The sequence below is a fragment of the Scyliorhinus canicula genome, chromosome 18, assembly GCF_902713615.1.
Source record: "Scyliorhinus canicula chromosome 18, sScyCan1.1, whole genome shotgun sequence".
NCBI classification, from domain to species: Eukaryota; Metazoa; Chordata; class Chondrichthyes; order Carcharhiniformes; family Scyliorhinidae; genus Scyliorhinus; species Scyliorhinus canicula.
In genome coordinates this window covers 12,063,946-12,089,654 of record NC_052163.1, presented here as the reverse complement: position 1 = coordinate 12,089,654, position 25,709 = coordinate 12,063,946, and the positions used below count along the sequence as shown (strand labels likewise).

Here is a 25,709-nt window from a genome sequence, read left to right as displayed (position 1 = left end):
ACAGTGCAGCACTCCCTCAGTACTGACCCTCTGACAGTGCAGCACTCCCTCAGTACTGACACACTGACAGTGCGGCACTCCCTCAGTACTGACCCTCTGACAGTGCGGCACTCCCTCAGTACTGACAGTGCGGCACTCCCTCAGTACTGACCCTCTGACAGTGCGGCACTCCCTCAGTACTGACACACTGACAGTGCGGCACTCCCTCAGTACTGACCCTCTGACAGTGCGGCACTCCCTCAGTACTGACCCTCTGACAGTGCGACACTCCCTCAGTACTGACCCTCTGACAGTGCGGCACTCCCTCAGTACTGACCCTCTGACAGTGCAGCACTCCCTCAGTACTGACCCTCTGACAGTGCAGCACTCCCTCAGTACTGACCCTGTGACAGTGCGACACTCCCTCAGTACTGACCCTCTGACAGTGCAGCACTCCCTCAGTACTGACCCTCTGACAGTGCAGCACTCCCTCAGTACTGACCCTCTGACAGTGCAGCACTCCCTCAGTACTGACCCTCTGACAGTGCGGCACTCCCTCAGTACTGACCCTCTGACAGTGCAGCACTCCCTCAGTACTGACCCTCTGACAGTGCAGCACTCCCTCAGTACTGACACACTGACAGTGCGGCACTCCCTCAGTACTGACCCTCTGACAGTGCGGCACTCCCTCAGTACTGACCCTCTGACAGTGCGGCACTCCCTCAGTACTGACCCTCTGACAGTGCGGCACTCCCTCAGTACTGACCCTCTGACAGTGCGGCACTCCCTCAGTACTGACCCTCTGACAGTGCGGCACTCCCTCAGTACTGACCCTCTGACAGTGCGGCACTGTCTCAGTACTGACCCTCTGACAGTGCGGCACTCCCTCAGTACTGACCCTCTGACAGTGCAGCACTCCCTCAGTACTGACCCTCTGACAGTGCAGCACTCCCTCAGTACTGACCCTCTGACAGTGCGGCACTCCCTCAGTACTGACCCTCTGACAGTGCGGCACTCCCTCAGTACTGACCCTCTGACAGTGCGGCACTCCCTCAGTACTGCACCGCGGGTGTCCGCCTAGAGTATGTGCTCAGGTCCAGGGACGAGAGTGCTACCCACCCATGAGCCGGTTTATACTACACTGCCCGTCTGGGAGTAGTAGCTATAGGTGAACTGTCAATCCTGTCTGTTAACTCGAACCCCAACCTCGCAGTAGGAGTGCTCTATGCTTTCTCGAGGGAGAATTGACCCAATTCCCAGCAGCTTTGACCATCTCGGGACGTCCCAATTGTTTTTTGTAGTGAAGTTGGTGCAATGCAGGAAGCGCGGCAAAAGCTCCCGAGCGTTGCTGATACAATCTGTCTTTGTGATGTTGATTGAGGGAGGAATGTTGGCCGGGATAACTCCCCTGCTCTTGCCATGTGATCTTTTACGTCCGCGGGAGGAGGCAGCTGGGTCCTCCGCCTCATCAACGGCACCTTCAGCAATGCAACACTCCCTCAATTCTGACCTGGAGCGTTAACTTGTCCACAAGTTGCAGGAGTGGGATTTGAACCCCCCCCCCCCAAACCTTTGGACTCCGAGGTGAGAGTGTGAGACACAGTGTCTTGGAAGGGGAGAGATGAGTGAGATGGAGAGGTTTGGGGAGGGATTAGTGTCTGGATGGACGTCGCTGGGACATTGTGCGTATTGTCAACAGTGAGGGGTGTACCACAGCTTGGGGCAGCGGCTACACAGGTGAAAGGTCATTGTCGGAGGCTGAGGGAGCTGCAAAATCTCTACAACCCCCATGGGCTGTATGCCCGAGTCGGAATGAGAAAGGATTGAAATTGTATTGAGGCATCTCCAAGGAAAAGTTGAATTTTATTGCACGCTGTAATATTTCAATTTGCAATTTTCAGTTCCCAGGCTGTATACCAGATAGGGAATGTGTATGGTTAAATCACCAAACAAATGTCAATAGAATAGAAGCGGAACACACTTCCTGGAAATTGCACTTCCTGGAAATTTCAAGTTGGTAGAGGTTGACAGGAATAATTCCAGGGAAGGGAACCTTTGGCTATGAGGGTGGATTGAAGGGGTTGGAACGGCTCTCCTTGGAGAGGCGAAGTCCGATTGAGATGCTCATAATCGTGAGGGGCTGGGCAGAGTGGATGGGGAGAAAGTGTTCCCGCTCGTAAAATGATCAACAGCTAGAGGGCGCACTGTTGCCTCACGGGGCCGAGGTCCCAGGTTCGATCCCGGCTCTGGGTCACTGCCCGTGTGGAGTTTGCACATTCTCCCCGTGTCTGCGTGGGTCTCACCCCCCGCAACCCAAAGATGTGCAGGGTAGGTGGATTGGCCACGCTAAATCGCCCTGTAATTGGAAAAGAAAAATAATTGGGTACTCTAAATTTATAAAGAGAAGATAAAAAGAATGAGAGGGCACAGATTTGAAGTGATTTGCAAAAGAAGGAAATGTGATGTGAGAGAACCCTTTTTCAAACACCGAATGGTTTGGGTCTGGAATAAACTTCCTGGAAGTGAGGTGGAGGCAGGTTCAATCGAGGCTAGAAAGAGGACATTGGATGATTATTTGAATCGAAACCACGTGCACTAAGAATGGCACTGAATCATGATGTTCATTCGAAGGGCTTATGTAGACAGGTGGTGTTCTTTCGAGTTGGGACGATTCTGATTGAGTGAACGTACTCTTATAAATTTTATTAATATTCTACTTTGGGGGAATTTGAAGGTGACACACCCTGCACAGTGACTGGCAACAGCGATGGACTAATGTAAGAGTTGCCCTTTCGTTAAAGTCCCGGTGTTCTGCTCCAGTTATCTTTTGGCTGTGGTTGGTAGCATTTAATGAGCTCTGTTTCCCCTTGACTATCAAAAGATCAATTTTTGCACCAGTAACTCTAGTCAGCCATTTACAGAATGTTCCAGCAATTGGTTCTGTGCTATTAACACAGAGAAGCAGGGTATTGTTTGTGTGGCAATGTTTCGAGAGGAAATGGCCGGGCGTGTTTTACAGTGAGGGAGAGGGGGGAACATGGGTCATTGAACCAGGGGAACCAGGTCGATACGGGGATTGAAGAATGCACAGGATGGAGTACCAAAGCTAGAGCTGAATTGGGAAGGGCTGTTGCTGGAAGGGAGGCACACTAGATGGAACATTCTAGAGGGCGCAGGAGAATGCCTTTCCAAGTCGGCGGGTCCCAGTGCTGGAGGCGAGGGCAAGGGTGCATTGCAGAAAGGTTATATTGAAAGCCAACGGTAAGTAGGTTCAGGAAAGATATCAAGTCAAGGGCAGTGACCTTGTGCAATGGCACGAGACCCTGTAAGGATTCAGTGGAAGGGCCTCTGCAATGGGATTCACTGAACCTTGATAGTTTGGTCAGCAATTTCTAAACTTTGCCCATTGAAAACCACCCTTTTCGCTATTTTGTGCAAAAGGATGTGAACCTTGATTTAAGTTACTGTTATTGGTAAAATGGCTTCCCAACCTCCACACACCAAACCCTGGGCCTCCCCTCCAGTGTTGTAAACCCTCCATGTGACTGCCCTGGAGTCTCGAGGAAATAAAGCTGACTCTCCAGGACTCTGAGACGAGCAAACTAGGAATGATTGTACTTTTCAAAACAAAAATAAAACGTTCACCTTTATGTTTTCTTTGGGCCCGTAAATTTATTGGTTATTAAAGAAAAAATAATTTGAGGTGGGGAATCCATGCAGTCGAGGGCAAGTGGTCATGTGGCAAAGGCCGACGAGCTTGAGTTAAGACTAGGGAACAGGGCATCCCTTTGAGCTGGGCGCCCATGGGAAGCACAGAGCTGTCACAGTTCATGGTACAAAGTGGATTGCTGTGTCCTCATGTGTTTCAAACCCCCTAGGGCTACAGATTGAAGTGATATTGTCAGTAAAATGCGTCACTGGTTCATAGCTCCTGGCGTGTGTGCGTGCGGTGTGGGTGTGTTATTGTGAATCGGGACCTCAATATTTCTGCGATTTCTGTGCATAGTTTCCATCTGCAAATCTTATCCGATTCATGTTTAGATTTTAAGTTGACACTTGAGTGCAGTACTGAGGGAGTGCTGCACTGTCAGCTGCACTGTCTTACAGGTGAGATGTAAATCAGTCTTGCCTCTCAGGCTGCATGTAAACGAGTCCGTGGCTCTATTGCAGAAGAGCAGGCGAGTTATCCCTGGTGTTCTGGCCAATGTTCTTTTGTGCCATCTTCATCTTTGTAAGAACAGAAAATCCAACCTCGCACATGTAGGTCATCGTGAAGGTTCAATAGCAACAAAACGCTTGTTTTACTCAGCTCTGGGTACTCCTACCTCGCACATGTAGGTCATCGTGAAGGTTCAATAGCAACAAAACGCTTGTTTTACTCAGGGCTGGGTACTCCTGGGAGATGCACATCAGAATGCTGACAGCCTCATGGATATTTGGGGTATTATTAATGTGGTATCACAGGTCAGGTAGAGCAGTGTAGCCTTTTACTTTGGAGTCAGCCGTAAGTTAATAATTGACCCTGGGATCTCAACCTCAAAAGGAATTTCTCACCCACCACGCCGCTTTCAAAATCTGAAACTTCTCTCATTTACCTGTGCTTCCCGGCATATAACACGAGGGCTTCACATCCTTATTTGCATTGGCACAATTGACAAAACCATACCTCCAGAAATCATCTTTATAACGCTCTGTTCCCGAGTTACGTTTTTTCTTTGTAGGCTGTTAACCAGAGGCCCTGAAGCTCTGTACAGAGCTAACTGCTCTGTCCTGCCCTTGGACTCTCCTGACCAGCTCTCTCCAGCAGATTCTGTTGTGAGATTCTGTCCAGTAGGTACACAGCCTATTTGTGTCTCTGGCCATCCCTTTCTTGTAAGAACACAATTCATCCACGCAGTCCCCATGCTTTGCTTGCCAGCAGCTAGAAAATGGAAGCAGCTCTCCTCCATGATTTGGCGTCAAATGCAGGGTGGCACGGTGACGCAATGGTTAACACTGCTGCCTCAAGGCTCCAAGGGCCCTGGTTCGATCCCGGCCCTGGGTCACTGTTTGTGTGGAGTTTGCACATTCTCCCTGTCTCTGCGTGGGTCTCACCCCCACAACCCAAAGATGTGCAGGCTAGGTGGATTGGCCATGCTAAATTGTCCCTTAATTGGAAAAAATAATTGAGTATTCTAAATTTTAAAAAGCACGTACGCACAGGCTGCTTGACGTCAAGTGTGCGTGAAGGGCGTGTTGACCTGCTCACTGCTGTCGCTCATGGCCGGATGTCTGCATGCAGCCTCATTTCCTTCTCATTGAAAAGGCGGCGGCAGCAGCTGCCATTCTCAATAAAAATGCTGGTGGCGGGCTTTGGGCCCTCCCCCCGCAATCGGGGTCACCATGGGAACGCAGTGACCAATTCCTCCGCAACCCTCCCGAAATCCTCCCTTCGTATTCTGAGCCGTTTCCAGGTTCCTGTTGGTAAATCGTCGAAACATCGCCGTAAACATGGATCTCCTTGCTGAGGTCCAGCTCCTCTGTCGCCTTTTGAAGTGGCCTATTCTCTCTACCCCCCTCCCCCCTCCCTCCACCCCAGTGCTCAGCGTGCCCCTTGACTATTTGACTACAGGAGCATCACTGGCGAGTCAGATCCTGACCAAGTCCCAAACTGTGTGGTGTTCCGATGAAGCAACGTTAGGAACACGGGAGTAATTTAAGCAGATGAGCGCCAAGTATAATTCTGCCCCCCCTTTTTGAAAATCCTTAGTTTTGTTGATTGCTTGTCAAGCTGGTAGAAGCAAAAGAAACTTCACATTGATGAGCTGAGAGATGCGGAAGAAGCAGATTCAATAACGGCTTTCAGACGAGAATTGGATACATACCAAGGGGAAAAACGTTGTGGAGCTATGATAAAAGTGCAAGGGGTGGAGACGAATGGGCTAGCTCTTTGGCAGAGCCAGCATGGGCATATTGGGCTGAATGGCCTTCTGAGCTGTATGATCTTGCAGCACCACCACTGGCAGGAAGAGGAAATTACAGGGTAATTGTGGACAATTTGCTCTCCCAATGCAGGGTTCGCTGTTCAGGGAGCCACCTGTAGCTGTGAAGCCACCTCTCCCTCTCTGTATTCTGAGGGTGGTTGCCGGCCCTCAATCTCTTCCCCCTTTTTTTCCTATCACAGCCCCGCCGCCCGGCTCCCATCCCTGGGGTATGACACAGCGGGGTGGATTCCCCCTCTGCAGTTGGGAAGGGGGAGGTTGTGAAGGTTCCTGAGTGCAGGACCCATCCATTCATGGGGACTTTGCCATTCATGGGCGTAAAGACAGGTTTTCTGTCGAGTTAATGGTGTTGGACGGGCGCCCAAAGCTGGAGGGCCAATCAGAGGCCTTAGAACTGGAGCGGCGCAGAAGGCTCAAATGTGAGATGTGTATGGGAGCGGGAGCTTGAAAATGGAGGTGTCCTCTCGCTCTGGGTTTCTCAAACCTTCAATTAAATCAATTCGCAGCCAGGTCCAGAGCGGGTGGAGGTGGGTGGGGGAGGGGTGTCCCTCTGCAGGGTGGCGTGTGGCAGCTCCTATAGGCCAGCCCTGGCCTACCACTGGGTGCCCGCCTCCGTGCACCTAAACTGACAGGTCGGAGAAGCTGGAGGTCGACTGGAAATTCTGCAGAGGTGTCCTGAGCTCGGGATGGGGGTGGGGAGCAGCACGCCAGCCAGTATTTGGCTCCGCCGCCTCCGGATCCTGGCCTTGGCATGTGCTGAAACTCCAGCCCTGTACCCCAGTGCTGGAGTAGTCTGCAGCCCCAGCTCCTCCAGCCCCTAAACCCTACCCGAGAATAGCTGCAGTCTTGGACAAGATAGTAAATGAGATCCTATCACTGTTCTCCGTTCTCTTTTCTCTATAGGAATAACATTTACTCTGAGCAATTGCAAAGTAAATATTTGTTCTAATCAATTAGGCACTTTGCAGCATTATTTAGGGATTGGGAAAGGCTCCTTGGCCCTTTTACCATCCAGCCTGATTTTATTTTCTTTATAAATTTAGAATACCTAATTAATTTTTTCCAATTAAGGGGCAATTTAGCATGGCCAATCCACCTACCCGGCACATCTTTGGGCTGTGGGGGCGAAACCCACGCAGACACGGGGAGAATGTGCAAACTCCACACGGACAGTGACCCAGAGCCGGGATCGAACCTGGGACCTCGGCGCCGTGAGGCAACAGGGCTAACCCACTGTGCCACCGTGCCGCCCCTAAAGCCACACTCCTGTCAACTGTTCTCAATTGTTTGGGCGTGTGTTATAATAACTCCTTCACAGAGACAGCCCCCACACTCCTCAACAACCCTCCCAAGATCTCTGTTCTTTTCCTATTCTGGACCGTTGTAATCCCTGTCTTTTTTTTTTGGAAGATATTGTAATTCAAACATATTCGACATATTAACACAGCCATAACATCCAATAGAGTAGACAATTTGTACATTTCCCCCCCCCCCCCCCGTGACAAACCACTCCTCAACTCAAATATAGCCATGAACGGCTTCCACCCTACCTCCAAGCCCTCCTCCGACCCCCTTGAGGCAAATTTGATTTTCTCCAACCCTGAGAACCTTGTATAGATCCTCCGGCCATGGGGCAACCCCCCTCCGGTGGCGTAGCCAAACTCGAATTCGAAAGTATCCGTCGCCGGACAATCCGAGAGGCGAAGGCTACGCCATCAGCCTCCTTCCCCTCCAGCAGCTCCACACCTCCGACATGCCAAAGATCGCCACCGGAGGCTCCCGCTTCACCTCAACCCCGAAAATCCTCGATAGGTTCCCAAATACCGCCTCCCAAAAGTTCTCCAGCTCCTCACACCCCCCAGAACGTACGGGCATGGTCCAGCGGTCCCCTCCACAAACCTGTCAAAGAATCATAGAATTTACAGTGCAGAAGGAAGCTATTCCACCCATTGAGTCTGCACTGAACAAATGATACGGGGGAGGTCTCTGCAGCGATGGCCTGGGAAGCTTTGAAGGCAGTGGTCAGAGGGGAATTAATCTCGATACGGGTCCACAGAGAACAGGTGGAATGGGCTGAGAGGGATAGATTAGTGGAGGAGATACTCCAGGTGGACAGGAGACACTCGGAGGCCCCGAACGCGGGGCTACTGAGGGAGTGGCGGAGGTTACAGGCGGAGTTTGGGCTGTTGACCACAGGGAAAGCACTGGAACAGTTGAGGAAGGCAAGGGGGGGGGGGGAATCTATGAGTACGGGGAAAATGCAAGCAGAATGTTGGCACAACAGCTCAGGAAAAGGGAGGCGGCCAGCGAGATAGGGAGAGTGAAGAGTAGAGACGGGAATACTGTCCTGGATCCAGCGGGGGTGAACAAGGTGTTTAAGGACTTTTACAGTAAATTATATGAGTCGGAACCCCCGGCGCGGGTGGAGGGGATGAGGCAATTTCTGGATTGGTTGAGGTTCCCGAGGGTGGAGGAGGACCTGGTGGAGGGGCTGGGCGCCCCAATTGAGATTGAGGAAATAAACAGGGGGCTGGAGGGCATGCAGTCAGGCAAGGCCCCGGGGGCCTGATGGCTACCCAGTGGAATTCTATAAGAAGTTTTCAGAGATATTGATCCCACTGCTGGTGAGGACATTTAACGAAGCAAGAGCGACGGGAGCCCTCCCCCCAACAATGCCGCAGGCCTCAATTCCATTGATCCTGAAACGGGAGAAAGATCCGGAGCAATGCGGGTTATACAGGCTGATTTCTCTACTGAATGTGGATGCCAAACTGCTGGCTAAGATACTGGCCACAAGGATAGAGGACTGTGTCCCGGGGGTAATAGGGGAAGACCAGATGGGATTTGTTAAGGGCAGGCAACTCGAGGCCAATGCTCGAAGGCTTCTAAATGTTATTATGATGCCCTCAGAAGGAGAGGAGGTGGAGGTGGTGGTAGCGATGGATGCGGAGAAGGCTTTTGATCGTGTGGAGTGGAATTACCTGTGGGAGGCGCTGGGAAGGTTTGGGTTTGGTTAGGGCTTTATTGACTGGGTGCGGTTGCTCTATCAGGCACCAGTAGCGAGCGTGCGTACGAACCGTCTGAGGTCGGGGTATTTTAAACTACACCGAGCATCGAGGCAAGGGTGCCCCCTCTCCCCATTACTGTTCGTTCTGGCCATAGCGCCCTTGGCCATGGCATTAAGAGCCTCTAGGAACTGGAAAGGGCTGATTCGGGGGGGTGGGGGGTGGAGCACCGGGTCTCGCTCTAGGCAGATGACCTGCTCTTGTACATTTCGGACCCGCTGGAGGGGATGGGGGAAGTAATGCGAATCTTGGGGGACTTTGGCAATTTTGCGGGGTATGAATTGAACATGGGGAAAAGCGAGATGTTCGCAATCCAGGCAAGAGGACAGGAGAAGAGAGTGGGAGAGCTGCCGCTTAGAATGATAGGGAAGAGCTTTCGATATCTGGGAATCCAGGTGGCCCGGGAATGGGAGGCATTGCACAAGTTAAACCTATCCCGGTTGGTAGAACAAATCGAAGGGGACTTTAAGAGATGGGACAAGCTCCCGCTATCACTGGCGGGGAGGGTGCTGACCGTGTAAATGACGGTCCTCCCCAGATTCCTGTGTGTCTTTCAGTGCCTCCCCATCTTCATCCCAAAGGCCTTTTTCAAGTGGGTGAATAATATTATTTTGGGCTTTGTGTGGGCGGGTAAAACCCCGCGAGTGAAGAAAGTATTGCTGGAGCGCAGTCGAGGAGAGGGTGGGTTGGTGCTGCCGAACTTCTGCAATTACTACTGGGCGGCTAATATAGCCATGATTAGGAAGTGGGTAGTGGAGGAGGGGTTGGCATTGGAGTGGGTGGAGGCAGCGTCATGTAAAGACACCAGTCTGGGAGCTTGGTAACGGCACCTCTGCCGTTCTCACCCGCCCGGTACTCCACAAGTCCGGTGGTGGTGGCCTCTCTGAGAATCTGGGGGCAGTGGAGGAGATGTAAGAGAGTGGAAGGAGCATCGATTTGGGCCCCGATTTATAACAACCGCAGGTTTGTACCGAGTAGGCTAGATGGCGGGTTCCGGAGATGGCAAAGGGCAGGAATTGGAAGGATGGGGGATCTATTTATAGATGGGAGCTTCTCCAGCTTGAAAGCTTTGGAGGATAAATTTTAATTGCCAGCAGGGAATGGGTTTAGGTATTTGCAGGTGCGAGACTTCCTGAGAAAACAGGTGCCGGCCTTTCCGCTGCTGCCGCCACGGGGGATACAGGACAGAGTAGTTTCCAGTACCTGGGTGGGAGAGGGGAAGGTATCGGATACCAGGGCTTTCAGAGGCAGAGGAAACCCTGGTGGTGGAGTTTAAGGGCAAGTGGGAGGACGAGCTAGGAGGAGAGATAGAGGCGGGGCTATGTGCGGATGCCCTAAGCAGGGTTAATACATCCTCATCATGTGCCAGGCTGAGCCTGATATAATTTCAGGTAGTCCACTGGGCACACATGACAGCAGCTAGGATGAGCAAGTTTTTTGGGATAGAGGACAGGTGTGCGAGGTGTGAGGGAACCCCAGCAAATCATGTCCATAGGTTTTGGGCATTCCCGAAGCTAAGAGGGTTTTGGCAGGGTTTAGCTAAGGCAACGTCCACGGTGCTAAAAACGGGTGGTGCCGAGTCCGGAGGTAGCGATCTTTGGAGTGTCGGAAGATCCGGGGGTTCAGGGGGCGAAAGAGGCCGACATCTTGGCCTTTGCCTCCCTGGTAGCCCGGAGACGGATCCTGTTAATGTGGAGGGACTCAAATCCCCCGAGTGTAGAGACCGGGGTTAGTGACATGGCTGGGTTTCTCAGTCTCGAGAAAATAAAGTTCGCCTTAAGAGGGTCAATGTTAGGGTTCACCCGGAGGTGGCAGCCGTTCATCGACTTTCTCGGGGAAAATCAAAATGTCGGCAGATGCAGTATTCCAAAGGGTGGGGGGGGGGGGGGGGGGGGGGGGGATTGTTGTTGTACGGTTGAGGTGCGTGAAGATTCGGCTGGGGGGGGGGAATACATTTATTTTACCATGTTGATGTCATTGTTTATGTTACTGTTATAAAAAATTTCAAATATCTTAATAAAAGATTATTTTTAAAAAAAGAGTCTGTACTGGCCCTTGGAGCGAGCACCCTACATAACCCCTCACTTCCACCCTATCCCTGTCACCCAGTAACCCCCACCTAACGTTTTAGACACTGAGGGGCAATTTAGCATGGCCAATCCACTTAACCTGCACATCTTTGAACTGTGGGAGGAAACCGGAGCACCCGGAGGAAACCCACGCAGACACGGGGAGAACGTGCAGACTCCACACAGACAGTGACCCAAGCCGGGAATCGAACCTGGGACCCTGGAGCTGTGAAGCGACTGTCCACCACCTCTGGGAAAAACACACTAATCCGGGCCCGAGTCATGTGGACCCTGTGCACCACCTTAAATTGTATCGGGCTCATAGCAATCCCTGACTTTAATCACTCCACCGTTGGCAGCTGCACCGACAGCTCTCTGGTCCCAGGCTCTTGAGCTCCCCCTATAGACCACACTTGTAAAACCCACCACTGCCTGGATATCGTCTCACGCCTCACATTTTGTTCGATTATTCCTCCTGTGACTTGCCTGTTGAGTGTTTTCTTTTTGCCACGTTAAACTATTTTGGTGTCTCGGCTAATCAGTGGATTTTATTCTCCACCTTTTTTTTTTAGCCTGCAGTCCTGGACAATCTGCTCAGTTCGATGAAGTTTGTGCTTCAAGGGATGGGGGTCCTCCGGATTAATCTGGCCAACCCCAAGAATACTGTAAGAGATTCTTTATTTATTATTAACCCATTGCAGTGAGCGCCGGACACCTCAAAGCGCTTGACAGCCAATGAGATATTCTTTGAAATGTATTCACTCGGAAACGAGACAGACAATTTCCGCACAGCATGATCCAACAAAAGGTAACGTGACAAAGGCCGAATAATGTGTGTGTGATGTTGACTGAGGGATAAATAATGACCGGGTCACTGGGGAGGGCTCCCCAGAGCTTCTTTGGAAAAGTGCAGTGAGGTATTTTAGATTTAATTCCAGTTTCAGAGTTATTAGATCATCGAATTTACAGTGCAGAAGGAGGCCATTTGGCCCATCGAGACTGCACCGGCCCTTGGAAAGAGCACTCTACTTAAGCCCCATACCTCCACCCTCTCCCCGTAACCCAACCTAACCTTTTTTTTGGACACTAAGGGCAATTTATCACGGCCAATCCACCTAACCCGCACATCTTTGGACTGTGGGAGGAAACCGGAGCACCCGGAGGAAACCCACCCACACACGAGGAGGACGTGCAGACTCCGCACAGAGTGACCCAAGCCGGGAATCGAACCTGGGACCCTGGAGCTGTGAAGTGACAGTGCTAACCACTGTGCTACCATGCTGCCCATTACAAAGCCAGGGTGCACAGGTTGGAGGGGACAAGTCCATAATCCATCTCCTTGCCTGTTGCTAAAAACAATTCAAATTGAATCCGATTAATGGTCCCCCACAAGACAGACGGATACACCCAAGCTGACGAGAATAGGCATTGCACCTGATCCTCATGCTTGTAAAAATAACCCTGCAACAGGAGCACGTGTCCCTGGTGGAACGTGTTTGCCGTGTAACGTGAATTGCATTTAGAATTGCAGGTTGTCATCGCTCCCACGAGGCCCAGGAGAAAACCATTGTCGACCTTCCCATGGGTTTCTTGGACGACAAGCTTCTCAGGTAGGGGGCGGGGTCCAACCCAGCTGGGACTCGTTGAACCGAGCATAAAGCCGGCCCAAGCGGAAACCGGCGGGTTGGTTGTCCCAAGGGGGACTGTGATTGTAGATAGTTACTGCCATGGGTAGATTTATGTGATAAAGTAAAATAAATCTTTTCCTTCCTGCCACTGGCTTACTCAATCATTAAATCATTCAAGCAAGCATGGTAGTATAGTGGTTAGCACAGTTGCTTCACAGCTCCAGGGTCCCAGGTTCAATTCCCAGCTTGTCTGTCTGTGCGGAGTCTGCACGTTCTCCCTGTGTCTGCGTGGGTTTCCTCCGGGTGCTTTGGTTTCCTCCCACAGTCCAAAGACGTGCAGGTTAGGTGGATCGGCCGTGATAAATTGCCCTTAGTGTCCAAAAAGGTTAGGTTGGGTCACGGGGATAAAAGGGATAGGGTGGAGGAGTGGGGTTTAAGTAGGGTGCTCTTCCCAAGGGCCGGTGCAGACTTGATGGGCTGAATGGCCTCCTTTTGCACTGTAAATTCAATGAAGCATAAAGAGTGAGTTCTGGGCAGCACGATGGCGCAGTGGGTTAGCTCTGCTGCTTCACGGCGCCGAGGTCCCAGGTTCGATCCCAGCTCTATGTCACTGCCCGTGTGGAGTTTGCACATTCTCCCCGTGTTTGCGTGGGTTTCACCCCCACAACCCAAAGATGTGCAGGTTAGGTGGATTGGCCACGCTAAATTGTCCCTTAATTGGAAAAAGAAATGAATTGGGTACGCTAAATTTTATATTTTTTTTAAAAGAGAGTTCTCGGAGGTCATGTGACCCATTTGGCCAATCGGATCGGAGTACGTGAATCCAGGGGCTGAGTGCATGGGCTGGTCAGTCTGGAGTCGGGGTGTAAGGTAACCGTTATCTCACTCTCCGTAAATAGTTAGTCACCGTAATAAACCGTTTATTCGTTCACCTACTTGGTGATGGCCAGACGGCACCTCAAGGTCCTGGAGAGGTACCAGCAACGCTGTCTGAGCCGGATTTTCCACGTCTGCTGGGAGGACAGACGTGCTCACATCAGTGTCCTTGAAGAATCAAGCGCATCAGCATAGAGGCTACGATCATCTGAAACCAACTCCGCTGGGCCGGCCTAGTGCTCAGGATGTCCCAACTACCAAAGCGAAATCGTCTTCGACCAGCTCAAGGAAGACTTCCGAACAAGAGGACGACAAAGTAACCGCTTCAAAGACACCCTGAAGGCTTGTATCAAGAAATGCAACATCAGCATCAACACCTGGGAGACCCTTGCTTCGAAGAGCCATTCTTGGGGGAAGCTCCTGATTGAAGGGACAAAATTTGTCGAGGACACCCGGCGGCAATGGGAGGCCGGGAAGAGGAGCCTGAGAAAGGAATACCAGCGATCTAGAGTCCAAGGATCGATCCCACCTCAAAACAGCTGCCTAGTGTGCGGTTGAAGATGCGGCTCTAGGATCGGGTTCGTCAGCTACATAAGGACCCACTGGACCCATGACCAATAACATGGAGTTTCTTGGGTGGACATTCGTTCTTGTCAGTGAGTGATCATCGAAGAAGAAGGGTACTACATGCCTACTTCGACACCGGTAACAGGGTCTTTTACATGTACTAGAGGGTGCCTCAGTCAGAAGTTCATTAACCAATGATAATCAATCATTTGGACTGTTTGAAATGAGCAGCGGTAGCAGTAGATTTACTGCCAGTAGGTGTCAGTGTTGCACTGGTTGTACACTATCTCCGTGCCTGTCCTGTTTGTACTGTTTGCATGTTGCTAATGTTCAATTTTTCACCAGTCTCCTCCTGGGATAAAGTTCCATGGCTTCTGGATGTTAACCCATTCCTTATCCAATAGCACAGTAAGAAGTCTTACAACACCAGGTTAAAGTCCAACAGGTTTGTTTCAAACACGAGCTTTCGGAGCACGGCTCCTTCTTCAGGTGAAGAAGGAGCCGTGCTCCGAAAGCTCGTGTTTGAAACAAACCTGTTGGACTTTAACCTGGTGTTGTAAGACTTCTTACTGTGCTCACCCCAGTCCAACGCCGGCATCTCCACATCATGGTTATCCAATAGCAATTCATTCACATGAATCTGAGCACTCTGTCCCAGGGAACAGTGTGGAGGGAGATGAGGTTGTTTCGGAGTGGATCTGTAGAGAGCGAAAACAACTTCAATGTTGGATGCAGGAGACTGTCAGGCAAAGAGGTGTGGGGGGGCTGTCAGGCAAAGAGGTGTGGGGGGGCTGTCAGGCAGAGAGAGAGCGAGGGGGGGGCCTGTCAGGCAGAGAGAGAGCGAGGGGGGGGCCTGTCAGGCAGAGAGAGAGCGAGGGGGGGGGGGGGGAGAGAGAGAGAGAGGAGGAGAGGGACTGTCAGGGTCGGTGAGAGGGGAGGGTCTGTGAGGGAGGGAGGGGGGACTGTTGGGGAGGAAGGGGAGGTCTATCGGGGAGGGAGGGGGGTCTGTCGGGGAGGGAGGGGGCTCTGTCGGGAAGGGAGGGGGTCTGTCGGAGGGGGGGTCGCAGTCTGTCGGGAAGGGAGGGGGTCTGTCGGAGGGGGGGTCGCAGTCTGTCGGGAAGGGAGGGGGTCTGTCGGAGGGGGGGTCGCAGTCTGTCGGGGAGGGAGGGAGGGGGGGGACTGTCGGGGAGGGAGGGGGTCTGTCGGGGGGGGAGGGGGGACTGTCGGGGGTGAGGGGGGGAGGGGGGGACTGTCGGGGAGGGAGGGGGGGAGGGGGTGGACTGTCGGGGAGGGGGGACTGTCGGGGGGGGGAGGACTGTCGGGGAGGGAGGGGGGGGACTGTTGGGGAGGGAGAGGGGGGGGCCTGTCGGGGAGGGGGGGAGGGAGGACTGTCGGGGAGGGAGAGGGAGGGAGGGACTGTCGGGGAGGGAGAGGGAGGGAGGGACTGTCGGGGAGGGAGAGGGAGGGAGGGACTGTCAGGGGGGGGGGAGGGAGGACTGTCGGAGAGGGCGAGGGAGGGAGGGACTGTCAGGGAGGGGGGGGGAGGGAGGACTGTCGGGGAGGGAGAGGGAGGGAGGGACTGTCGGGGAGGGGGGAGGGAGGACTGTCGGGGAGGGAGAGGGAGGGAGGGAATGTCGGAGAGGGAGGGGGGGACTGTCGGGGAGGGAGGGAGGGAGGGACTGTCAGGGAGGGGGGGAGGGAGGACTGTCGGGGAGGGAGAGGGAGGGAGGGAATGTCGGGGAGGGAGGGGGGACTGTCGGGGAGGGAGGGGGGGAGGGAGGGAGGGAGGGAATGTCGGGGAGGTTTATCATTTAACAATCTCCCAATATTGGCAGACAACTGTCAGCCTTTTACAAATCCAGTCTGCTCCCCCTGAACAGCCCAGGGAGATGGGGCTCCAAACGCTTTGCCAACACTATACACCCGTGACATCACGGATCCTCTTGTGGGCTGTAGTTTGGGAAATGCTGCACAGGCCCCCACTCCAACTCTGGAATGAGCCGGTTTGCTGAGAAGTTCAGGGCTGCGGTGACCTTCATGGCCAGCGAGAGCCGGTGTCCTCCTCCTCCATGGAGTGCCAACTCAACAAGGACACGGCACAGGGGCCGCATTGTCTCTTTGCTTGGGGTTCCTCTTCGGCCTGATGGACGGCTGGGTGTCCAGTGGTGATCCCCTCACAGACTAAAAGCCCCCGGAGCTGCATGACAGTAAATGAAAATGGCCACTCACCTCCTCCGTTCCCCTCAGCAGCCAACGAGCCACCTTCACAATTTCTAAATGGGAGTGCTAAATGACACCCATGTGACTCCTCGCCGGGGAGCTGGCTAACCCCGGGGTCCATTGCATTCGTCTCACTAATGAGCTGGAAAAGGGGGCGGCACGTAGCACAGTGGTTAGCACTGGGACTGCGGCGCTGAGGACCCGAGTTTGAATCCCGGCCCTGGGTCACTGTCTGTGTGGAGTTTGTACATTCTCCCCATGTCTGCGTGGGTTTCGCCCCCACAACCCAAAGATGTGCAGGTTAGGTGGATTGACCACGCTAAATTGCCCCTTAATTGGAAAACAAAAATAATGGGGTGCCCTAAATTTTAAAAAGAAAAAAAAACTAATGAGATGAAAATGAAAGGAAATAAGAGTTAATGACATTTTGAAAAGCATCAGGATGGATAAGTCCCCTGGGCCAGACGGGATATACCCAAGGTTACTACGGGAAGCGAGGGAGGAGATTGCTGCGTTGTTGGCGTTTATGTTTGCATCCTCACTCTCCACTGGAGTAGTACCGGATGATTGGATGGTGGCAAATGTTGTTCCCCTGTTCAAGAAAGGGAATAGGGAAATCCCTGGGAATTACAGACCAGTCAGTCTTGCGTCTGTGGTGAGCAAAATACTGGAACGGATTCTGAGAGATAAGGGGCGGGATTCTCTGATCCTGAGGCTAAGTGTTGACGCCGTCGTAAACGCCGTCTCGTTTCACGATGCAGCAGCGATTCTAACCCCTACAGGGGGCCAGCACAGCACGGGAGTGACCCACGCCGCTCCAGCTGCTGATACTGGCATCAATGCGCGCATGCACAGTGCGACCGACGCGATTGTGCGCATGCGCGGTGGCTCCCTTTTCCGCGCCCGCCCCGACGCAACACGGCGTTGAGCTACAGGGGCCGGCACGGAGGAAAAGAGGCCCCCAGCCCAAGAGGCCGGACCGCCAATCGGTAGGCCCCGATCGCAGGCCAGGCCACAGTGGAGCCCCCCCCACCCCACAAAAAGGCCGCTCGTGGATGGATGCACGGCGAGGTCCCGCCGGGTAAGACCACACGTGAGCAGCGCCGGCGGGACGCAGATTTTTTTTATGCGGCCGCTTGGCCCATCTCGGGTGGCGAATCGCCGGGGGTGGGGGCGGGGGGCGGGTGTAGAGCGGCAATGGCGGCGATTCTCTCTCTCCAGAGAATCGGCAGACAGACGCCGGGGCGGCATCGTGCGATTCGCTCCCGGCCCGGAGATTATCCGGGCTCGGCGTGGGCTGAGAGAATCCGGCCCAGGATTTATGATTATTTAGAGAAACATAGTTTGATTAAAGATAATCAGCATGGCTTTGTGAGGGGCAGTTCATGCCTCATAAGCCTCATTGAATTCTTTGAGGATGTGATGTGACACATTGATGAAGGTCGGGCAGTGGATGTGGTGTATATGGATTTCAGTAAGGCTTTTGATAAAGTTCCCCATGGTAGGCTCATTCAGAAAGTATGGGGTATGGAATACAGGGAAATGTGGCTGGCGGAGACAGAATTAGCCGGCCGAAAGAACACAGCAAGTGGTAGTGGATGGAAAGTATTCCTCCTGGAGGTCGGTGACCAGTGGTGTCCCACAGGGATCTGTTCAGGGACCTCTGCTCTTTATAAATGACTTGGATCATGAAGTGGGAGGGTGGGTTAGTAAGTTTGCCGATGACACGAAGATTGGTGGAGTTGCAGATAGTGTCGAGGGCTGTTGCAGGTTACAACAGGACATTGACGGGATGCAGAACTGGGCTGAGATGTGGCAGATGGAGTTCAACCTGGATAAATGTGGTGATTAATTTTGGAAGGTCGAATTTGAATGCTGAATACAGGTTTAAAGGCAGGATTCTTGGAAGTGTGGAGGAACAGAGGGATCTTGGGATTTTTCTCACTGGAGCGAAGAAGGAAGAGAGGTGACTTGATAGAGGTGTACAAGGTCATGAGAGGCATGGATAGAGTGGATAGCCAGAGATTTTTCCCCAGGGCGGAAATGGCTGTCAGGATGATCGTTTTAAGGTGATTGGAGGAAGGTATCGGGGAGATGTCAGAGGTAGGTTCTTTACATAGAGTGGTGGGTGTGTGGAATGCACTGCCAGCAGAGGTGGTGGAGTCAGAGTCATTGGGGACATTTAAGCGACTCTTAGACAGGCACATGGACAGCAGTAAATTGAAGGGCCTGTACTGTGCTGTTCTGTTCTATGTTTTATGATATGCTTGCCATATTTGAGCATGATTGGAACTCTCCATTGGGACTGTGCCAGTTAGATACCAAGGGCGTGAATCTCGATTACGGCCTTGCCCGCTGTTTACCTGAATCGGTGGTTCAATCGGACCCAATGTGTGACTTCAACCACCAGGTTTGAAGTACAGGCAGGATGTGAGGTGGCAGGTGAACATGTTGCCAGCCTCCACCAGAGGGCACTTGCACACTGATCACTGACATTATTGACGACTGGGAGTGAGGGACAGACTGCAGGAGCGGGACATGTTAGTGGGACATGTTGCTCGATTTCTCTCTATTCCTAGAAGTACTGAATTTTTGTGTCTTTTTGGAGATTTAGTTTCTTGCTGATGGACCTTGGCATGGCTGTGATGAGGGTGTTGATCAGCTGAGGGAGTCCTGCCATTAGCAAAATGCTGGAGTTGAATAAAATATCCTCCCATGACAGAACAAAGAACAAAGAAATGTACAGCACAGGAACAGGCCCTTCGGCCCTCCAAGCCCATGCCGACCATGCTACCCGTCTAAACTAAAATCTTCTACACTTCCTGGGTCCGTATCCCTCTATTCTCATCCTATTCATGTATTTGTCAAGATGCCCCTTAAATGTCACTATCGTCCCTGCTTCCACCACCTCCTCCGTCAGCGATTTCCAGGCTCCCACTACCCTCTGTGTAATCTGCTTCCACCTCCTCCTCCGGCAGCGAGTTCCAGGCACCCACTACCCTCTGTGTAATCTGTTTCCACCACCTCCTCCGGCAGCGAGTTCCAGGCACCCACTACCCTCTGTGTAATCTGCTTCCACCACCTCCGGCAGCGAGTTCCAGGCACCCACTACCCTCTGTGTAATCTGCTTCCACCTCCTCCTCCGGCAGCGAGTTCCAGGCTCCCACTACCCTCTGTGTAATCTGCTTCCACCTCCTCCGGCAGCGAGTTCCAGGCACCCACTACCCTCTGTGTAATCTGCTTCCACCTCCTCCTCCGGCAGCGAGTTCCAGGCACCCACTACCCTCTGTGTAATCTGCTTCCACCACCTCCTCCGGCAGCGAGTTCCAGGCACCCACTACCCTCTGTGTAATCTGCTGCCACCTCCTCCTCCGGCAGCGAGTTCCAGGCACCCACTACCCTCTGTGTAAAAAAACTTGCCTCATACATCTCCTCTAAACCTTGCCCCTCGCACCTTAAACCTATTCCCCCTAGTAATTGACCCCTCTACCCTGGGGAAAAGCCTCTGACGATCCACTCTGTCTATGCACGTCATAATTTTGTAGACCTCTATCAGGTCGCCCCTCAACCTTCGTCGTTCCAGTGAGAACAAACCGAGTTTATTCAACCTCTCCTCATTGCTAATGACATGGAACCCAAGTGATTGTTTGTTAATAGCTAATCTTTCCATCATCCAGCCTAAATTTATAATCCAGTTTGAGGTTGTTTAATCTCACGTCGTGTTATGCTTGATGTAACCTCAAGGTTTGTCAAATGACCCTGTAACTAGCAACCAGCCTGTTATCTTAATAGATACATATAGCCTCCTTGCCCCAAACTCTCAAACTCTAATGACGGGGACACCATCCAAGAGACAGCGCTGAGGGAGCACAGCACTGTCGGAGGGTCAGTGCTGAGGGAGGCAGCACTGTCGGAGGGTCAGTGCTGAGGGAGGCAGCACTGTCGGAGGGTCAGTGCTGAGGGAGCACTGCACTGTCGGAGGGTCAGTGCTGAGGGAGCGCAGCACTGTCAGTGGGTCAGTGCTGAGGGAGCACAGCACTGTCAGTGGGTCAGTGCTGAGGGAGCACAGCACTGTCGGAGGGACAGCGCTGAGGGAGCACAGCACTGTCGGAGGGACAGCGCTGAGGGAGCGCAGCACTGTCGGAGGGTCAGCGCTGAGGGAGCGCAGCACTGTCGGAGGGTCAGTGCTGAGGGAACGCAGCACTGTCGGAGGGACAGTGCTGAGGGAACGCCGTGCTGTCGGAGGGTCAGTGCTGAGGGAGCACTGCACTGTGGGAAGGACAGTGCTGAGGGAGCGCAGCACTGTCGGAGGGTCAGTGCTGAGGGAGCACCGCACTGTCAGAGGGTCAGCACTGAGGGAGCACTGCACTGTCGGAGGGTCAGTGCTGAGGGAACGCCGTGCTGTAGGAGGGTCAGTGCTGAGGGAGTGCTGCACTGTCAGAGGGTCAGTGCTGAGGGAGCGCAGCACTGTCGGAGGGTCAGTGCTGAGGGAGCACTGCACTGTGGGAGGGACAGTGCTGAGGGAACGCCGTGCTGTCGGAGGGTCAGTGCTGAGGGAGTGCTGCACTGTCAGAGGGTCAGTGCTGAGGGAGCGCAGCACTGTCGGAGGGTCAGTGCTGAGGGAGTGCTGCACTGTCAGAGGGTCAGTGCTGAGGGAGCGCAGCACTGTCGGAGGGTCAGTGCTGAGGGAGCACTGCACTGTGGGAGGGACAGTGCTGAGGGAACGCCGTGCTGTCGGAGGGTCAGTGCTGAGGGAGCGCAGCACTGTCGGAGGGTCAGCGCTGAGGGAGCGCAGCACTGTCGGAGGGTCAGTGCTGAGGGAGCACTGCACTGTGGGAGGGACAGTGCTGAGGGAACGCCGCACTGTGGGAGGGTCAGTGCTGAGGGAGCGCAGCACTGTGGGAGGGACAGTGCTGAGGGAGCACTGCACTGTGGGAGGGACAGTGCATAGGGAACGCCGTGCTGTCGGAGGGTCAGTGCTGAGGGAGTGCTGCACTGTCAGAGGGTCAGTGCTGAGGGAGCACCGCACTGTCGGAGGGTCAGTGCTGAGGGAGCGCCGCACTGTCAGAGGGTCAGTGCTGAGGGAGCGCCGCACTGTCGGAGGGTCAGGCTGAGGGAGTGCCGCACTGTCACAGGGTCAGTGCTGAGGGAGCGCCGCACTGTCGGAGGGTCAGTGCTGAGAGAGCACCGCACTGTCAGAGGGTCAGTGCTGAGGGAGCACCGCACTGTCAGAGGGTCAGCACTGAGGGAGCGCCGCACTGTCAGAGGGTCAGTACAGGGAGCACCGCACTGTCAGAGGGTCAGTACTGAGGGAGTGCTGCACTGTCAGAGGGTCAGTGCTGAGGGAGCACCGCACTGTCAGAGGGTCAGTGCTGAGGGAGTGCTGCACTGTCAGCGGGTCAGTACTGAGGGAGCGCCGCACTGTCAGCGGGTCAGTACTGAGGGAGCGCCGCACTGTCAGAGGGTCAATGCTGAGGGAGTGCCGCACTGTCGGAGGGTCAGTGCTGAGAGAGCACCGCACTGTCAGAGGGTCAATGCTGAGGGAGGGTTGGCACTATCAGTGTGTCCGTAGTTTATATTGGAAACCAAGGCTCTGTCCAGGACTCCCTCGCTCTATTCAGCGATGAACAGGTGCTCACACAGTGTCCTGGCCGACGATGCTTGCTCAACCAATATCATCATTAATAAACTTTCCATTGATGGAATCCTGCTGTGCACAGATGTGTCTGTCGCTCTCTGGTGTCTATTATTTGAATATTGGCTGGTGATGGACTGCGTTGGAACTGGTTTCTGGTCAGTAGGAGAGACTGAGCTACCCTCTAGATTAGGAGGAAGGTGCATTGATGAAGTTCTACAGCATTAGTATCTCGGTTATCCCGGACTGTGGGTTAAGGAGCTGTTCCTGTCACTGTAACAGAGGCACTTCCTGCTCCCCTTCACCCCCTTCCTGTCCCAACAGATCAATAATCTGAAGGGACCCAGTAAAGCCGACATTTCCCCTTTAACGATAATTGCTGTTTGTTTGGTTTAACATACAGCAGGCACCCGAAAGATCATTCCACCAAGTAATCCTTTCTAAAGCATCTCAATCAGGTGCAACAATGAGGTAGACACTGCAGAGACTGGTGACAGTGACAAGTCCCTCATCTCACTGTGAAAATTGACTTCCATGAACAATCACTGACAGCTGTGAAAGCGCGACAGCAATCAGCGCTGACGCTTGCTGCTGCTGTTCAGGTGAAATGAGACAGTTAATGAGTATCAAAGGCCATATCCCTTTCTCTACATCACCCTTTTCAAGAGTGCGGCTTTCTCTGCCCCTGCTCGCTTCCCCCCCTCTGCCCCCTTGTCATGTCCCAGTAAATTATAAACTTTCCATCAATACTTTAAAAAATTTGAACGCAAGAAATAATGGGATCCAGGGGATGACCACCCAGTCCATCGAGTTTGCTCCACCATTCAATACGGTCATCACTGACCATAGAATTTACAGTGCAGAAGGAGGCCATTCGGCCCATCGAGTCTCCACCGGCCCTTGAAAGAGCTCCATACTTAAGTCCACGCCTCCACCCTATCCCTAAAACCCAGTAAACCCACCTATCCGTTTTTGTGGACACTAAGGGGCATTTATCGTGGCCAATCTACCCAACCTGCACATCTTTGGACTGTGGGAGGAAACCGGAGCACCCGGAGGAAACCCACACAAACACAGGGCGAACGCGCAGACTCCACGCAGACAATCACCCAAGGCTGGAATCGAACCCGGGTCCCTGGTGCTGTGAGGCAACAGTGCTAACCACCGTGCCACCCTGAAGTTGAGTTTCAACTCCATTTTCTCGCCCACTCCCCATATCCCTTAATTCTCTGAGATTGGAGTTGTTTATTGTCACGTGTACCGAGGTACAGTGAAAAGTATTTTTCTGCGAGCAGCTCAACAGATCATTAAGTACATGGGAAGAAAAGGAAATAAAAGAAAATACATAATAGGGCAACGCAAGGTATACAATGTAACTACATAAGCACCGGATGAAGCATACAGGGTGTAGTGTTAATGAGGTCAGTCCATAAGAGGGTCATTTAGGAATCTGGTGACAGTGGGGAAGAAGCTGTTTTTGAGTCTGTTCATGTGTGTTCTCAGACTTCTGTATCTCCTACCCGATGGCTAGGGGCTTTTCACAGTAACTTCATTGAAGTCTACTCGTGACATCAGGGCAGCATGGTGGTTAGCATAAATGCTTCACAGCTCCAGGGTCCCAGGTTCGATTCCCGGCTGGGTCACTGTCTGTGCGGAGTCTGCACGTCCTCCCCGTGTGTGCGTGGGTTTCCTCCGGGTGCTCCGGTTTCCTCCCACAGTCCAAAGATGTGCGGGTTAGGTGGATTGGCCATGCTAAATTGCCCGTAGTGTCCTAATAAAAGTAAGGTTAAGGGGGGGGGTGTTGGGTTACGGGTATAGGGTGGATACGTGGGTTTGAGTAGGGTGATCATGGCTCGGCACAACATTGAGGGCCGAAGGGCCTGTTCTGTGCTGTACTGTTCTATGTTCTATGTTCTATGTTCTAATCGATTTTCATTTAATTTCATTTCAAGTTGGAAGAATGAGTAAGCCGGGTGGGAGGGATCTTTGATTATGCTGCCCGCTTTCCCCAGGCAGCGGGAGGTGTAGATAGAGTCAGTGGATGGGAGGCAGGTTTGTGTGATGGACTGGGCAGTGTTCACGACTCTCTGAAGTTCCTTGCGGTCCTGGGCCGAGCTGTTGCCGTACCAGGCTGTGATGCAGCCCGATATGGTGCATCTGTAAAAGCTGGGAAGAGTTAATGTGGACATGCCGAATTTCCTTAGTTTCCTGAGGAAATATAGGAGCTGTTGTGCTTTCTTGGTGGTAGCGTTGACATGGGTGGACCAGGACAGATATTTGGAGATGTGCACCCCTAGGAATTTGAAACTGCTAACCATCTCCACCTCGGCCCTGTTGATGCTGACAGGGGTGTGTACAGTACTTTGCTTCCTGAAGTCAATGACCAGCTCTTTAGTTTTGCTGGCATTGAGGGACAGATTGTTGTCGCTGCACCACTCCACTAGGTTCTCTATCTCCCTCCTGTATTCGGACTCGTCGTTATTCGAGATCCGGCCCACTATGGTCGTATCGTCAGCAAACTTGTCGATGGAGTTGGAACCAAATTTTGGCACGCAGTCATGTGTGTACAGGGAGTAGAGTAGGGGACTAAGTACGCAGCCTTGCGGGGTCCCGGTATTGAGGAGTATTGTGGAGGAGGTGTTGTTGTTCATTCTTACTGATTGTGGTCTGTTGGACAGAAAATTGAGGATCTAGTTACAGAGTGGGGAGCCAAGTCCTAGGTTTTGGAGCTTTGATATGAGTTTGGCTGGGATTATGGTGTTGAAGGCGGAGCAGTAGTCAATAAGTTGGAGTCTGATGTAGGAGTCCTTGTTTTCGAGATGCTCTAGGGAGGAGAGTAGGGCCAGGGAAATGGCGTCTGATGTGAACCGGTTGCAACGGTATGCAAATTGCAATGGATCAAGGCTTTCTGGGAGTATGGAGGTGATGCGCTTCATGATCAACCTCTCAAAGCACTTCATTCCGACTGAAGTCAGGGACACGGGACGGTAGTCATTGAGGCACGTTGCCTGGTTCTTCTTTGGCACCGGTATGATGGTGGTCTCCTTGAAGCAGGTGGGGACCTCGGAGTGGAGTAGGGACAGGTTAAAGATGTCCGCGAACACCTCTGCCAGCTGGTCCGCGCAGGCTCTGAGTGCACGACCAGGGATCCCGTCCGGGCCTGTCGCCATCCAAGGGTTCACTTTCAGGAAGGCCGATCTGACTTTGGAAGCTGTGATGGTGGGTATGGGCTGCTGGGGCTCTCGACAGCGGGTTGTTGGTTACCTGCTCGAACCAAGCATAGAATGCATTAAGTTCATCGGGGAGGGGTGCGCTGCTGCCAGAGATACTGCTCGGCTTTCCTTTGTAGCCCATTATGTTGTTTAGTCCTGGTCACAACCGCTGAGAGTCTGTCTGTGACTCTAGCTTGGTTTGATATTCTCTCTTGGCATCTCAAATGGCTTTGTGGAGGTTGTACCTGGATTTCTTGTATAGGTCAGGGTCGTCTGCCTTGAACGCCTCAGATCTGTCCTTCAGTAGGGAGTCAATCTCGCGATTGAGCCACGGTTTCTGGTTGGGGAATGAACGTACTGCTTTCTTTGGCACGCAGTCGTCCACACATTTGCTGATGAAGTCTGTGACGGTGGTGGCAAACACATTTAAGTTGGTCACTGAGTTCTTAAATATGGACCAGTCCACTGTCTCTAAGC

The 25,709-nt window shown here is 52.9% G+C and overlaps 1 protein-coding gene across 1 annotated transcript in view; it reads left to right on the top strand.

Moving 5' to 3' along the window:
* The window catches only part of gnav1 (guanine nucleotide binding protein (G protein) alpha v1), a 158,462-nt gene that overhangs the window by 32,538 nt on the left and 100,215 nt on the right, over positions 1 to 25,709 (top strand). Inside the window, exon 3 of the mRNA XM_038777971.1 lies at positions 11,667 to 11,759. Within this exon, the coding sequence (XP_038633899.1) occupies positions 11,667 to 11,759 (93 nt within the window). The remainder of the gene's footprint in view (positions 1 to 11,666; positions 11,760 to 25,709) is intronic.